This window comes from Heteronotia binoei, chromosome 21 (genome assembly GCF_032191835.1).
Source record: "Heteronotia binoei isolate CCM8104 ecotype False Entrance Well chromosome 21, APGP_CSIRO_Hbin_v1, whole genome shotgun sequence".
Lineage (NCBI taxonomy): Eukaryota > Metazoa > Chordata > Lepidosauria > Squamata > Gekkonidae > Heteronotia > Heteronotia binoei.
In genome coordinates, this window is record NC_083243.1 from 169,846,887 (window position 1) to 169,862,006 (window position 15,120).

Genomic DNA, 15,120 nt, shown 5'->3' on the forward strand with positions numbered 1-15,120 from the left:
GGATGTTTTGTTTCTGTAAAGTGGGGGATAATCACTGTTTAATTCACTACGTAATTTTCTTTCCTGGTCCTGTGACTGTAGATTCATACATAACTACGGTATTTCCCCAATACTGTATATTTCCCAGCTTTTTCTAGTGAAAAAGTCCCAAGTGTGCCCAAGTCTTGTGAATAGCTCAATACAGCATTTTCTGCTGAAATTGTGTATTACAATAATTGCACCCATTCATAGGATAAAAGGAAAAGTCATCTATAGTTAATAAATCACTTTGGTAGTATTCATTTACAGACAGGGCTTTTTTTTTTTTTTAGAAAGAGCCCAGCAGGAACTCAGTTGCCTATTAGGCCACACCCACTGACATCGCCATTGTTTTACACAAAACCCCAGCAAGAACTCATTTGCATTTTAGGCCACACACCCAGCCAGAACAGTGTTCCTGTGTGTTCCTGCTGTAGGCCCCCCAGTTTATAATCAATAAATCATTTTGTTAGTTTTTCACTTAATCTTGAGGAATGGATACCTGGGACTAGAATACCTGGATATTACAGTAAGAGTTGTTCAAACAGTGGAATCAGCTACCTAGGGAGGTGGTGAGCTCCCCCTCACTGGCAGTCTTTATGCAGTGGCTGGACAAAGACTTGTCAAGGTCAGGATGCTCTAGGCTGATCCTGCATGGAGCAGGGGGTTGGACTAGATGGCCTGTATGGCCCCTTCCAACTCTGTGATTCTATGACTCTTTTATTAAAGATGAATGAAAATGGCAGCTGTAATAAAGCCTCAAGGCATCAGGTCTCCAGAAGATGCTAAAACTGAAGGACTAATAAATTATAAAACCTGAGGTCTTGATTATGGATATCATTTTAGCCTAGCATGGACTTTTGAACCCCTGTATAGTCCTTCTCTGAATCACGCAGACGTGTTGATAATATACCTACAGCGTGTCTCCACTCAAACTTGAGTCCCCTTTCAGTTTCAGAAAAAAATGAGAGACTGTCAGCCTCTATCTGTAATCATCTTTTTCCCTCCCTCATTTCTCTGTAGGGTGGAAGCTAGTCATTTAGATGCATCCGGAGAACTGCACTGCAATGCTGGACTTCATCTTGTTGGCTTTTCCCATTCAGCTGGAGCTTGAGATCTTACTTTTCTTGGGCATCAGCCTAGTCTATGCAATCATAACAACAGGTAATGTGCTTATTATGTTAGCTATCTGGGGGGACCCTCACCTGCATACTCCCATGTACTTCTTCCTGGGAACTTTGTCTGTTGTTGAGCTCAGCTATACAGCAGTTGTAGTTCCACAGATGTTAGTCACTAGCTTGCAGGAGAGGAAGTTCATCACTTTTATGAGATGTAGCACTCAGATGTTCTTTTTTATTGGCTTCGGTAGTGCTGACTGCTTCTTGCTGGCCGTCATGGCCTATGACCGTTACATAGCAATTTGCAAACCCTTGCGCTACACCCTCATCATGACACAACATATATGCACTCAGCTAGTGGCTGCCTCACTGCTGATTGGCTTCTTGATTTCATTAATGTTGGTGGGGCTGGTCTTCCACCTCCCCTTCTGTGGTGAACATGGAATCAAACACTTCTTCTGTGACGTGCCACCCATATTGCAGCTCACCAGTAACAAGACCAAACTTGATGAGGTCGGGGTGTTCTTCAGTGGGATACTGGCCATTGCTGTGCCCTTCATATTGATCTGTACCTCTTACCTCTTCATCGCTGTCACAGTGCTGCGGATCCATTCCACTGAAGCGCGTCGAAAGACCATCTCTACTTGCTCCTCACATTTAGCGGTGGTAGCTCTGCAGTATGGCTGCTGCAGCTTTATGTACTTGCGCCCAAGTTCCAGCTTTTCTCCAAAGCAAGACCAGATGCTGTCAATGGTGTACACTTTAGGCACACCACTATTCAACCCCATCATCTATACCCTGAGAAACAGAGAGGTGAAAGCAGCCCTGAGGAAAGTAATCAGCAATCATATCTTCCAAAGGAAATCTGTATGCCATTGACATCCATGTCTTGTGTACTGGATGTCAGAGGTAGACCGCTGTCATGGAAAAAAATGCTTCTGGGCCCACAAAACAGGAACAAGATCTGCTGTTTCAACTGGCTTAAACAGTTTGTTTCTGGAAGTTAAGCTGGGTAATTGGGAGCGATATTTTAATGTCCAAAACAGGAGATCAATGAACACTCTCCAGCTATTCTTTAAACTTTACAATACATCCATGAAGACCAGTTTGGATCACAGCCAAGACTTTGGAGGAGGGGAATTTAATCCTTCCTCTGCATCATGTTTATAATTCATTTGCAGGAGGGCAGTAGAAATATTGGCTTTGCATGTAGAAAGTCCCAGGTTCCACCCCTGCATCTCCAGCTAAAAGGATCAGGTGATTAGGATCAGGTGATGTGGAAGACTTCTAGCTGCGTGAGCCTGGAGACCTGCTGCTAATCAGTGCGGACAATGACAGTCCAATGGTCTGAATGTGGTCTGATCTGATTGAGTATAAAGAAGTTCATGGGTTCATATATTTACTCTGAATTTCTTCCCTGGCTTCTACTTGGCATATCGGGAGAACAGATATTGGTGTCCAATATGGTATCCTGTTCCTTGCAGGGCAAGGAGCAGCGGGGGTGGGAGTGGTTCAGATACAAATTGTAAAAGAGGAAGGATTGAATGCCACTCCCTAATGCCATACACAGCTACAATTGGAAGTTTTAAAAAAACTGCAGTAGATATGTCTAGTGCTGTCTACCTTGTGACTAAGGCAGAACTATACACAGAACACAAAGATATTCCAGTCCAGTGGTTTCCATGTAAAGGCAGAATGAGGGAGTACTTGCAGGGGAAAATGGACAGGTAAGAGCGTGGTTAATTCCCCTGTGCTCTGAGCCTGTCCTTCAAATGCCCTTTGCCACATAGTTGTAAATACTTTCTTATTTGGGGTCCAAAGTCACAAATAATTATGGCTGAAAGAAAAAAAGTGTTATAATTCTTTTGGAGGGGAGGAAAATGGCCTGAGGGAACATTTGCAGGGGAAAAGCAGCAGCAGGCAAAGAAGGGAGTTAAGTACCCTTCCTTCCCACTCACTAGTCCCCCCCCCACCCCCACAATGCTCACTCCCTTTACCTTGGCAAATGCAGGACTGGGGCCAGTGTTCCCTCTAAACTGGAGTTGTGAGCAAAAATTCTTTGTGAGTTACTAGCATTAAAGCTGTGAGCGGGCCTACATTTGACTACCATATAAGCCTAAGCCTACCTCACAAAGTTGTGAAGATAAGGCAGAGGATGAGAAAACAATGGGCAGCACTCTGCACAAATTGGGTGAATGGGCAGGATTAAAACGTACTAAATATCCAATTTTAAAATGTGGCTATCCAGTTCCAATCTGATTTATCAGGCATATGTGCACAAGTATTTAGAAATGTATATACACATGTACGAACTATTTGTCCACTGCAGCAAACTCAGATATAACATTGGGCTAACAACTGTGATGTGTGGAGGTATCCTAACTGCAGACAGCCAATGGTTAGAGTGTCACACTAGGATCTGGGAGAGCCAGGTTCAAATCCGGACACTGTTCTGCCAGCTTGGTGGTGAGTCACTGGGTGACGTATACAATATGCCATTAAATGCCAACAGTGCCCTTAAGGTAGAGAAAGCAGGGTATTAAAACCAAATCATCTGCTTCTACTTAATGCTAGAAGTTTGGCTGCTTACAGAATAAAGCTTATTCTGTCCCCTCTAAACCTTTGATGACTACGGAAAAGATCCAAGCAGGATGGTGACCCAAGAGTTACTCCTTAACTTCCTGGCAGTTGCGAGGCCTGGTGGTCCTAGGAAGGTCATTAAGTAATAGGAATAACACTATTTCTTCAGAATATATAGATAAAACATAAGTTGAGTCCTACTGTGCAGAAAGATTACACTGAATCTGAAAGTTTTTCACTCAGAGCATTATGGAATTGAAGCAGAGAAATAACAAGGTCCGCACAGAGTTACTGATTTGAAGCTAAGTTTACTTTATGGTACCATAAGCAGAACCCAGTCAGGCATGAGTCCCCAAAATGACTGAGTTAAAATCATTCTACATACAGTTTTATTCACACAGAAAACCAGCAGGCAGGCACACAGGCTTATCTGATTTCAAAGGGTCCTGCCCCCACTAAATTCCCCCTGGTAAAATTCCATGACTAAGTTTCCTTACTTATCTATATACAGCAAGTCACCTGTAGGAGGCTGTTGCCATTTAATCTTACAGCTGGAGCTCACACCCATTGGGTGGTAGAGTCAGTTTCTAACGGCAGTTTTACAACAGACCCCTTAGTTTGAAGACAAAGCATATTTTTACTCTAAGGCTGGGAGAGAGAAAATTGCTTTAACAAAAGATAGAAAGAGAAGATAATAAACCTCGCTGGGCAGTTAATCCCAGTATTCTCTTATCTGATCTTGATAAATTTTCCAGGATACAGGGTTTTTTTCAGGTTAAGCAACTTTTAATCACAAGATTGGGAAGGTGATGAGATATCTGCCTGGTGGGGGGCTCAGATTTTACACTTCTTATTTCTACAATTAGGACTAAATTTGACTAAGTGTCTTTTCTTTCCTAAAACAGCTAAAGAGGGTCTGCAAAAGTTTTCCTAGCCAAAATCCAGTGAAAGATGCTAGGACAAAAGTTCTTTGCAAAAGAGAAAACTTTGACTCTTTGCAAAGATGTTGGCAATTTACTTCTCTTAAGGAGACTGGATTAACTTTGTATCAGAGACAAGGTTTTCTTTCTGATTATGAGAGGAGAAAATTCAAGCTCTGGGTGTTTCCTTATTTGCATGTGAAAAAGGTGATACCTGGAGTTTTCCATCAACTTAGTCACATAGTTAAAATTTTCAAATGACCAAATTTCTTCTTGCCTGGCTAGTTATGGATCTGATTTATAAAAGAAGACGGGTCTCTTTCTCTAAAGACACCTGGTTGCTTGCTTTAAGAGGAGAGACTTGAGGTGAAAATTTTCTTTCCTTCTTAATGTCTCAGGGCACTGCATTCTCAAAAAAAAATTATATTCCTTTTGCCATTTCTGGTTCTGTTAAAGATTCCAGATTGAGTACGGAGGAGAGGATTAGCATTCCTTCCCTAATGGGGGAGGCAGGAGGACTGTACATTTGCAATCTAACTTCTCTAGACCAGACTCCAATTTGGGCTGATCTTAGGCACTCTCTGTACATGCTCAGAGCCCTTTCCTTGAGCCTGAAATTTATAGAACTAAAGCAGTAAATATTTAACAAAACTAGTTTAATCTCTCTTTCTCAGAGGTATTTGGTTCTGGCATTTTAAAAGTGAAAATAAAGGTACAGCTCTCTAAATCTCTCTCTCAATCATGGCAATAAAATGTATTTGTTTAATTTGCATCCTGGCTGTATTTTAAAAGGGCTGAACCTAAGTTCTTTTGGGCTAACAGAGATCTGATCTTTTGGGCAAGGCCACATTCTCTGCAGTTAGTTTTATTTCCTGAATGGGGTTTCTATATCCAGGCAGGACAGATTGCTAGAGATCTAGAATGGAAGTCTAAAGAAAGATGAGATCCCAAGGAAACCAGGCTCTGAGCTCTCGCTCAAATCAAACTTCTATTACCCTGCAGAGAAAACTGAGTCTGCAGCTTGGAACTTTGTGCTGTGATTCCAGGAGATCTCCAGATCTCACTCTTGAGAACTGGCCTCTTCTATTTTTAGCCCAAATCATTGCTTTTCTGTTTCTTTATTTTGTTAAGGGGAGAGAGGTCTTTGTTACCTTACAAAGCCAGGTTTCTCTATTCTAAGAGACATTCAAATTTAAAAGTTAGATTTTTCTTGGGGGGGGGGAAGGTTTAGGGACAAAGGAGCCTTGCCTGCCCATGTGGAACTACCATTCTCTGACATTTCCCAGAATTCTGGTTTTTAAGTTCCCCAAGTGGGATGAGTTAAGGGAAGGAAGCTCTTGCAAGAATGAGTGAGATTTGGTCATGTAGAAGTGCCTGGAGCAAGTTTTTGCTAAAAGGAATACCTTGTGGCATGAGTGTGGAACTCTGTGTAGGCTCAGAGACCACATTTCCTCCATGATTTTGAGATGAGAGAACTGAAACAGGGACTGTGTTCTCATTTTCATGAGGAGGAGAGGAAGGCTGAGGCTGAACTCCTACATTTGTTCTGTTATACCGTATTTCCTCTTACCCAGTACTTCTAGAATTTCTAGCCTCTTCTCTGTGGATTTGTAAGATTCTAGGACAGTTTGCAAAAGTTTGGCAGTTTCCTTTTCTTTAAAACTTGCTTCTAACTTTTGCTGGAGTTCCTGATTTTTCTTAGCAAGCTATTTGATTTCACAGAAATGTTCCTTGAAGTTTTTACACATGTACTCTAGCGGGGTTTTTGACTGATTTCCACCCATGGCACATTTAGACAAGACACTTCTAGGGAAAACAAAACAGCAGCTGCCAGTAAGGGGTCTGGCAGCCAGGGAGCCCTGGGGGTTTTCACTTTCTCTCTCTCGTGACCCAGTGAGGTCACCCTACTGGGAACTGTGCAAGAGAAAGTCCCTCTTGCTTAGAGGCTTCATCTCCTCTCATTCACACATGGCACACACAACCACAGAAATCCTCCCAGATCCTAGGTTCTGTGCTTCAGCTCCAAAGCAGAGCCTAATAGAGCTTAAGGGGTGATCAGGCCCTTCGTCTCTCCTAAGGAGAGGTAATCAGAATTCCCAGACAGTTCATACTCACAATCCTGAAGATCTTCCAATTCCCTAGACACATCAGTTCAACCAGGCGCGGGATCTTGGTTGGCGAACTGGACACCTTCCCCCACCGAGGAGGAGAGAGCTGGACTTGATCAAAAATGTGACCATGGCACCTAATCCAGTCTTTCCGCCATGAGGGTGGAAGGCAGACAGTTATGCAGAGACCCCAAGGGGAAGGAAATGTCCTACCCCGTTATTTTCCCAGCCAATCACACCAAAATGAAGCAGAGAAATAACAAGATCCGCACAAACGTACTGGTTTGAAGCGAGGTTTACTTTATGGTATCATAAACAGAACCCAGGTGGGCATGGGCCCCCAAATGTCTGAGTTAAAATCATTCTACATACAGACAGTTTTATTCACACAGAAAACCAGCAGGCAGGCACACAAGCTTATCTGATTTCAAAGGGTCCTGCCTCCACGAAATTCCCCCTGGTAAAATTCCATGACTAAGTTTCCTTACTTATCTATATACAGCAAGTCACCTGTAGGAGGCTGTTCCTTTATCTAATCTTACAGCTGGAGCTCACACTCGCTGGGCGGTAGAGTCTAACGGCAGTTTTACAACAGACCCCTTAGTTTGAAGACAAAGCATATTTTTACTCAATATGACAAATATTATTATTTTGGGGGGTATTAATTAATTATTCAGGGGCTCCTCTTCAGAATCCTGACCTGACCCTCAAAAAGAGAGGGAGGGAGGGTGAAAGAAAGAGGGAGTTAAACCCTGGTCCTACTCACTTGCAAACATATATAAACACATTCACTGCCCCCTATGTAAGAAAGAGAAGCACCATGGAAAATTGGCAGCAGGGTGGGGGGGAGAGGCTTGCGTGGCTCCAGTCATCTCTGTAAAAATCCAAGCAAAGTGCAGGCCTCCTTGGGGCTGGAGGAGACAGCATCTCTGCCCTGTCCTCCCCTTTCCAGGCATCAGCTGCAGCAGCAGACACCCTCCTTCCTCCATCTCCATTTGTTAGGCCTTTGAGGGCTTGTGGGGGAGAGACTCACACACACCTGGCTGCACATCAAGAGCCACCGCTGTCCAGCTTGGCCTGGCCCCCACCTGGTCTAGAGCTCCATCTGACGTCCAAACTTGCTCACTTGCTCCCTCCAGCAAGCTGCCTTTGGCCTAGTCTTTACTGTCTGTATCTCAGCAGTTTTGGCCAAGACGGTGACTGTGATGATGGCATTCTGTGCTTCCCAGACTGGCAGCTTCCAGAAGTGGATAGATTACAAGCTCCCTGGAGCTATCACTCTTTGCTGCCCACTAGTCCAAGATGCTTTATGTGTCTTCTGGGTACTAAATGGCCTCCGTTCCCATCACAGAACCCACTGCAGGGAGGAGCACAAGTGACCTTAGGGTGTGACAAAGGCTTCATGAAGTTCTTCTATATCATGCTGGGCTACCTGGGCTTGCTGGCTACCATAAGCTTAGGAGTGGCTTTCCCATCTCTTCAGCTGCCAACAGCTTTTAATGAGGCCCAGCACATTGCCATCAGCATGCTAGTCTTCACTTTTGTTTGGGTCTCTTTTGTGGCATCATATCTCAGCGCAATAGAGAAGTACATAGTGACTGTGGAGATTTTTGCTATCTTAGCCTCTGGGGCTGGATTGCTGGCATGCCTTTTCTTCCCTAAGTGCTATATCATTTTGTTGAGGCCTGAGAAGAACAACAGAAACCACCTTCTGGGGCAAAACTTTACTCAGAAATAGGGTTGCCAACTCTGGGTTGGGAAATTCCTAGAGATTTGGAGGTGGAGCTAGGGAGTGCAGGGTTTGGGGAGGAGTGGAGCCACAGTGGGATACAGTGCCATAGAGTTTGCCCTCCAGAGCAGCCATTTTTTCCCTAATCTCTGTTGTCTGGAGATCCATAGTAATTCTGGAAGCTCTTCAGGTCTCACCTGGAAGCTGTGTAAATAAAAAAAAATGCAAAGTATTATAGCTTCAAGATTACTAAATACACAATAAAGAAATAATATCATCATTCATTTAAAGTATCAAAATTCATTCTAGAGGTAATGTTCAACAATAATAATCATGAAACAAAAGTTCACCAGTATATTTATACAAAAGTCCACAATGTCTTCAAAAAGTCCATTTAAATGTGCAGATACATTCTTAGAAACAGTTCCTAATGAAAGTGCTGAAAAGAACTAAACAGTCCTTTTAGGTTTGCCAGCCTCCAGGTGGGACCTGGAGATCTCCTGCTGGCAAAAATCAGCTCCCCTGGAGAAAATGGCTGTTTTGAAGGGCATGGTACCAAGGTGGGACCCCTCCCCTCCCCAAACCCCACCCTCTCCTGAATCCAATCCCAAAGTCTCCTGTTATTTTCCAACACAGACCTGGCAACCCTACCTTACTTGAGGTATCAAAATCTCTGCTCTAAGGGTTATTCTTTATACATTCCAAATCCTATCATCAATCTGCTCAGAAAACCTCCAGTCTTGAACAAGTGTTTGACTTGCTGCTTATTTTGGCAACCATTTATTCCACAGCAGGACCCTTATCCGTAGTATTAGCAATCAACAAGAAAAGAAGAAATTAAACAGGAATTTTACCAGTTGGCATTCACTCATACATGAATGAGGAGATTATGGAATGCAGAATTTGTCAGGCTACAAATTATGTCAGTTATCTTTTATCAGCCTGTCTATTGACCTGCTATTAGAAAAATGGCCCATTACAGTGAATTAGTCTCCAAGATGGGAAAGCTTTTACTATACGTTGCAAGTAATGACCTGAAATAATAAGATGCTGTCTAGGAAGCGTATGTTGTAGCACCAATTAAATAGTTAACATCAAAAACTAGTTCCAGAAATGTCTTATTTGCAAATGCACCCCCAAAAGATGTTGACTCATGTCTTGCAATGACAACCGGTTAAGTGTTGGGGCTGAATGATGTCAGTAGCCCAAGTAGGGTTGCCAAGTCCAATTTAAGAAATATCTGGGGACTTTGGGGGTGGAGCCAGGAGACTTTGGGGGTGGAGCCAGGAGACATTGGGGTGGAGCTAAGATCAAGGCTGTGACAAGCATAATTGAACTCCAAGGGAGTTCTGGCCATCACATTTAAAGGGACAGCACACCTTTTCAATGCCTTCCTTCCATAGGAAATAATGAAGGATAGGGACACCTTCTTTGGGGGCTCATAGAATTGGACCCCCTGGTCCAATCGTTTTGAAACTTGGGGGATATTTTGGGGAGAGGCACAGATGCTGTACCAAACATTTGGTGCCTCTACCTCAAAAAACAGCCCCCCCGCAGAGCCCCCAATACCTGCGGATCATATCTCCATTATTTTCTATGGGAATAATTCTCCATAGGGAATAATAGAGTTCCCAGCAGACATTTCCCCCCCTCCCCCCGCTTTCTGACGACCCTGAAGTGGGGGGAGGGCCTCCAAACCGGGGGATCCCCTGCCCCCACCTGGGGATTGGCAACCCTAAGCCCAAGGAAGTGGAGGTCCTCTTCACCCAAGGTGATAAACTGAGGTGTATGCTAATGGAATGTGCCATTCTTGTCTGATGCCTTGAAGATGCCTGATTACAGCCAGAGTCTTCCCTTCTTTCAGGTAGCTGAGGAAGCTTCTTTCTTAACCTATTTTTTTTTATTTTGAGAGTCAGCGTAGTAGAGTAGTTAGAGGAGTCCCCAATATGGTGCTTACTGGCACCTTTTCTGATGCTTGCCAAGTATCTTTAGAAAGTGACCAGGGCCAGGTAGCCCAGTAGGGCTTCAGACTGGCTGGAAAAATTAAAACGTTTCAGCAGCGGCTACCATCAGAATGTTGGTTTTATTCCCTTTCGCAGAGCACTGGGGTTTGCCATGTGTATAATTCTGCCTCCTGTAGTGGCCACTTTGTGACTGGCTGCACCTCCTGCAGTGACTGTTTTGTGGTGGTGCTCACAAAGGAACTGATCTTGAACCAGTAATCCCAGGAGAATTTCAGGCCCTAATTGGAGTTTGGAATGGCAACTCAGGTGAGAAACACAGAAGGAAATGAGAGAATCAAGGCTAAGGCTCCATGTAAAGAAAAAAGAAGAAAAAAATTTCTATAATAAACTCATGTAAATTTATCTCATTCAAACTTCCATCACACTTAATAGCACACAAGTCAAACATTCAAATATACACGGAACGAAAATAGTAAGAGCAAGAACATCCCGAAGTATTCCACCAATACAGTTCATAAACTGCATTACAGTCACTGCAAAATTTCACCATTCCCAAAATTTCATATTAAGGGGGTATTCTGTTCCAAGAAATACTGGAATCACACCATTCAATGCTTTAGTCCAAAAGAAGACTGGAACAACATCCGAAAGAGAAGGCAGCCACAGCTGGAAAAAGCAAATGAGTCTCTGACTACCAACAACCTCGTTTTCGCGGCGAGCTTCATCTAGGCTTCCAACAATTTTAATACACACTTCAAGGACCTGAATGATCCAATGCTTTCACTTTCTCGCTCTCCCGTAGGAGGTTGTTGGTATCTACATAAGGAAGAAGGTTGCTACAAGTGCTTCCAAGTTACATGGCAGTGCTTTCTGGAAATAAAGGATTATTATGCAGGTTCCCAGAATAAAAATTTATTTGGATGTCTGAGATGTGATTATCTGAGCTGTGGTTATTTATCACATTGCAAACTGCTTGGTCTTAGCAATAACCCTGTATAAGGCACCCTTCACTTCTGTGTTTCTCAGGCTATAGATTAAAGGGTTGAGCACAGGGGTGACTATTGCATAAAAGACAGAGACTACCTTGTTGAAGTTGATGACTGATGAGTCAACTTTAGTGCGGACATACATGAAGAAAAGTGTCCCATAGAAGACAGACACCACAGCGAGGTGGGCAGTACAAGTTGAAAAGGCACGGTGACGCCCTGCCAAAGAGTGAATCTTTAACACTGTAGAGATAATATAGACATATGACACTACTATGATAAAGGAGGAAATCAGAAGCACAGCCAGGGAGACCAGGAAATCTATCATCTCTTTTAGGGAAATGTCAGTGCATGAGAGAACAAGGAGTGGGGAAGCATCACAGAAGAAGTGGTCTATCACATTAGGGCCGCAAAAAGTCAGCTGTGACATGTAGTAAATAGGCAGCACGGGGGTGAGGAGCCCTGCTAGCCATGATCCACCAGTCAGCAGCAGACAGGTGTCACGACCTACTATTGCTTGGTAACGCAGCGGCACACAGATAGCCACGTAGCGGTCATAGGCCATGGCAGCTAAAAGGAAGCACTCAGTGCTGCCCAAGAAGGTGAAGAGGTAGAGCTGGGTCAAACAGGCAGAGTAGGAAATTGTCCTACCACTTGAGGATCCAAAACCAGCCAGCATCTTTGGCACTGTGAGAGAGGTATAACAGATGTCCAAGCATGAAAGGTGAATGAGAAAAAAATACATAGGCGTGTGCAAGTGCTTTTCCATTGCCACAACTAGGATCAGGATACCATTCTCCATCAGAGTCAGCAAATACATGACCAGGAAGAAGCAAAAAACAGGCAAATGTCCCTCTTGGATGCTTGTGAAACCCACCATGACAAATTCTGTTACCAGGGTCCAGTTGTCAGGAGGAGGCCACATCTAGAGAATCAACACAGAATTGTTAAAATATTTGCTCATGGCTAGAATGGAAGGGGGATTGCAAACACTTAAATGTTTGAAGTTTCATTTTTAAAAATAAAAATATGTAATTTTGAATGAACAACTTACTTATTTTCCCTAAACCCTTTCCCTGTGTTTCTGAACCCACTTCCCAGAAAAAAGTACCCAAGACAGCATACCAGAAGAGCCATTGTGGCATAGTAAGTGCTAGTCCAGGGAAACAGCTCACCTATGAAACTCAGAGAGTGACCTTGGAGCAGTTGCTCTCAATCCATCTAATTCACCTCAGAAGATCATTTCTGTCAGGATTAACTAGGTAATCACACATAAATTCTACTGCTTAACCATGGTCCCCCCCCCCCAATAAACATGGTCTCGATTTCTCAGTTAGGTTAAATATTATTATAGCATTTCATCAATTCCTAACATTCGAAGTTTTGTTGTTAGCAGACAACACACAAGACTGTTCTGACCAGTCTGACCCAGACGTCTCTGAAGTTCCCTGACTAGCATATCTGAACAAAAAGTCAAGAGTGCCCAATCCAAACAGAGCCTTCATTCAGCGTAATTTTAGTGTGCTGCGGGGGGGGGGGGGGGGGGGTTGGATTGCCTGTTAATTTCCACAGTTATGATTAAGGTGTGCTGATTTAGTCACAGAAGTCACATGACAATGGAAAAATACTTTATTTGATCTTCCATGACAGCAACATCCCACTTAAAGCCCTTAAATAAATCCTAAAAAGCTGTTAACAACATCTGCTTTTGAGGATTCTAGCTGAAAACGCTGCAGAATCCTTTGACCGTGGATGGTGTGTATGTAAAGTGCTGTCAAGTCTCAGCCAATTTATGGCAACCCCAGTGAGGTGCTTTCAAAGCAAGTGTAAAGCAGAGATGGTGCCATTGCCTTCCTCTGCAGAGCCTTCCTTAGTGGTCTGCCATCCAAGTACTGTCCCTTGTTTAGCTTCTAAGATCTGATGAGACTGGGCTATAGCAGGCCACCTTCCCACCCCCTGACTACGAATTACTGTATGTGACATGGCTGAACATTTAACTGATTCATACAATGTTATATGGCAAATATTTGCCTATGAACATTACTGCAAACAATAGACTTACTGAATTTGTATTACTTTGCCCTATTGGGAAATACCAAACAAAAATTTCCCACACCTGGAGTGTTTTCTCGGTATGTGGGTTCCTCTTGAGATAGAAAGCTTTCCGCACCTGTGTGAAGATCTATTTTGTCTGCTTACAGACTGTTCAGAACATCTGCCATGCAGTGATCAAACAAAAAAGAGGCCTGTGTATTAATGATGCAGATGTGCGGCTTCACCATGGTGCACAGGCAGACCTCAACTCAACTGGTCTGTCTGTTGTTGCAGATGGAGGCCTCTAATCATGTACAACCCTCACAGTTCACACTGGCCATGGATGTCGCCTCAAGCCTGAGCTATAGGTTATTACAGTCAATACAGCCATTTATCCTCAGACCCTGAGTTTATCAACCCAGAAAGTGTAATTTTCTTCCCCTGTAGCTCAGTTTATGCCAAAAATTTAATACTTTTTTGTTTTGGCAGCTTACGCATTTGCAGTAAAGTGAGTTGAGTTAGGACTCATTTATCCACTTTATTTTACACACACATGAACAAATGACAGCTTATCACAAATTCATTAAACTTTATTCCAGACTAAATTTGTAATAGAACAAAGTAGGAGTCCAGTATCACCTTTAAGTCCAACAAAGTTTTATTCAGACTGTAAGCTTTCGTATGCATGCATACTTCATCAGACAATAGAATGGGGTACAGTGAGCACAACAACATATAGCTGGTGGGCAGTGGTTAAGAATGCAAAGCGGTACAAAGTTAGAATCCAATGGCAAAACAGTGAAATTAACAAATTGAAAGAACATTTGGTCTGGATAGCATTTGCATGGGAAACCAATAAAACAGTAACATGACAGAATGGGAGAATGATGGTGAGAGTGTCATAAGGCAATAATTGCAGCCTGTTAATTGCTTGCAAGTCTGTGTTAAACTGAGAACATCTCTATCCCAGAGGTATTTATGTCTACCTAATTTACTTTTTAACATGCAACATACATTATAAACATCATTCTAGTTTGCCATTAGAAAAAAAGAATACATTAAAATATAGTGGAAGATGGGTTTAGTATATGTAATGAGATAAACAGCCAATATCTCTTATTTGAGTATGTCAATACAAAAAACATTATTCTGATACACTATTATAAAAGAGAAATACATTTTGAATACTGTGGATATATAGCTATACTTGGTGAGAATGGATTTGGCATATGTAATGAGATAAGAAACCAATATCCCTGTTCAGTCCTGGGGAGGTGTTTGTTCCAAGTTTCATAATAATTTGTAGTTCAGCAATTTCCCTTTCCATTCTGTTCTTAAAGTTCCTTTGCAGTAAAACAGCTACTTTGGGGTCACCCATTGAATGTTCTGGAAGGTTAAAGTGTTCTATCGGTTTCTCAGTTTTGTAATTCCTGATGTCAGATTTGTGTCCATTTATCCTTTGGCGAAGGATTTGTTCTATTTGCCTATGTAAAGAACTGAAGGGCATTGTTGGCATTTAATGGCATATATAATGTTGGAAGATGAACAAGTGAATAAACCTGAGATGGTGTAGTTAATGCTGTTAGGTCCAGTGATTGTGTTGCCTGGGTGTATGTGGCAACAAAGTTGGCAGTTGGGTTTATTGCAAGCTCTGGTACTGGTG

The 15,120-nt window shown here is 42.8% G+C and overlaps 2 protein-coding genes across 2 annotated transcripts; one reads left to right on the forward strand and one right to left on the reverse strand.

The window, feature by feature from the left end:
- The first annotated feature begins 1,061 nt into the window (after positions 1–1,061).
- LOC132589687 (olfactory receptor 10W1-like) lies at positions 1,062–2,015 on the forward strand. The gene has a single exon (XM_060262418.1). The coding sequence runs from the start codon at positions 1,062–1,064 to the stop codon at positions 2,013–2,015; it is 954 nt and encodes a 317-aa protein (XP_060118401.1).
- Positions 2,016–11,394: 9,379 nt separating this feature from the next.
- On the reverse strand, positions 11,395–12,337 carry LOC132589688 (olfactory receptor 6Q1-like). The gene has a single exon (XM_060262419.1). The coding sequence runs from the start codon at positions 12,301–12,303 to the stop codon at positions 11,395–11,397; it is 909 nt and encodes a 302-aa protein (XP_060118402.1). The 5' UTR covers positions 12,304–12,337.
- Between the last annotated feature and the right edge of the window lie 2,783 nt (positions 12,338–15,120).

Bases quoted from the DNA above. Each gene is read 5' to 3' on its own strand.
- LOC132589688 (XM_060262419.1), bottom strand. From the start codon at position 12,303: ATGGTGGGTTTCACAAGCATCCAAGAGGGACATTTGCCTGTTTTTTGC.
- LOC132589687 (XM_060262418.1), top strand. From the start codon at position 1,062: ATGCATCCGGAGAACTGCACTGCAATGCTGGACTTCATCTTGTTGGCT.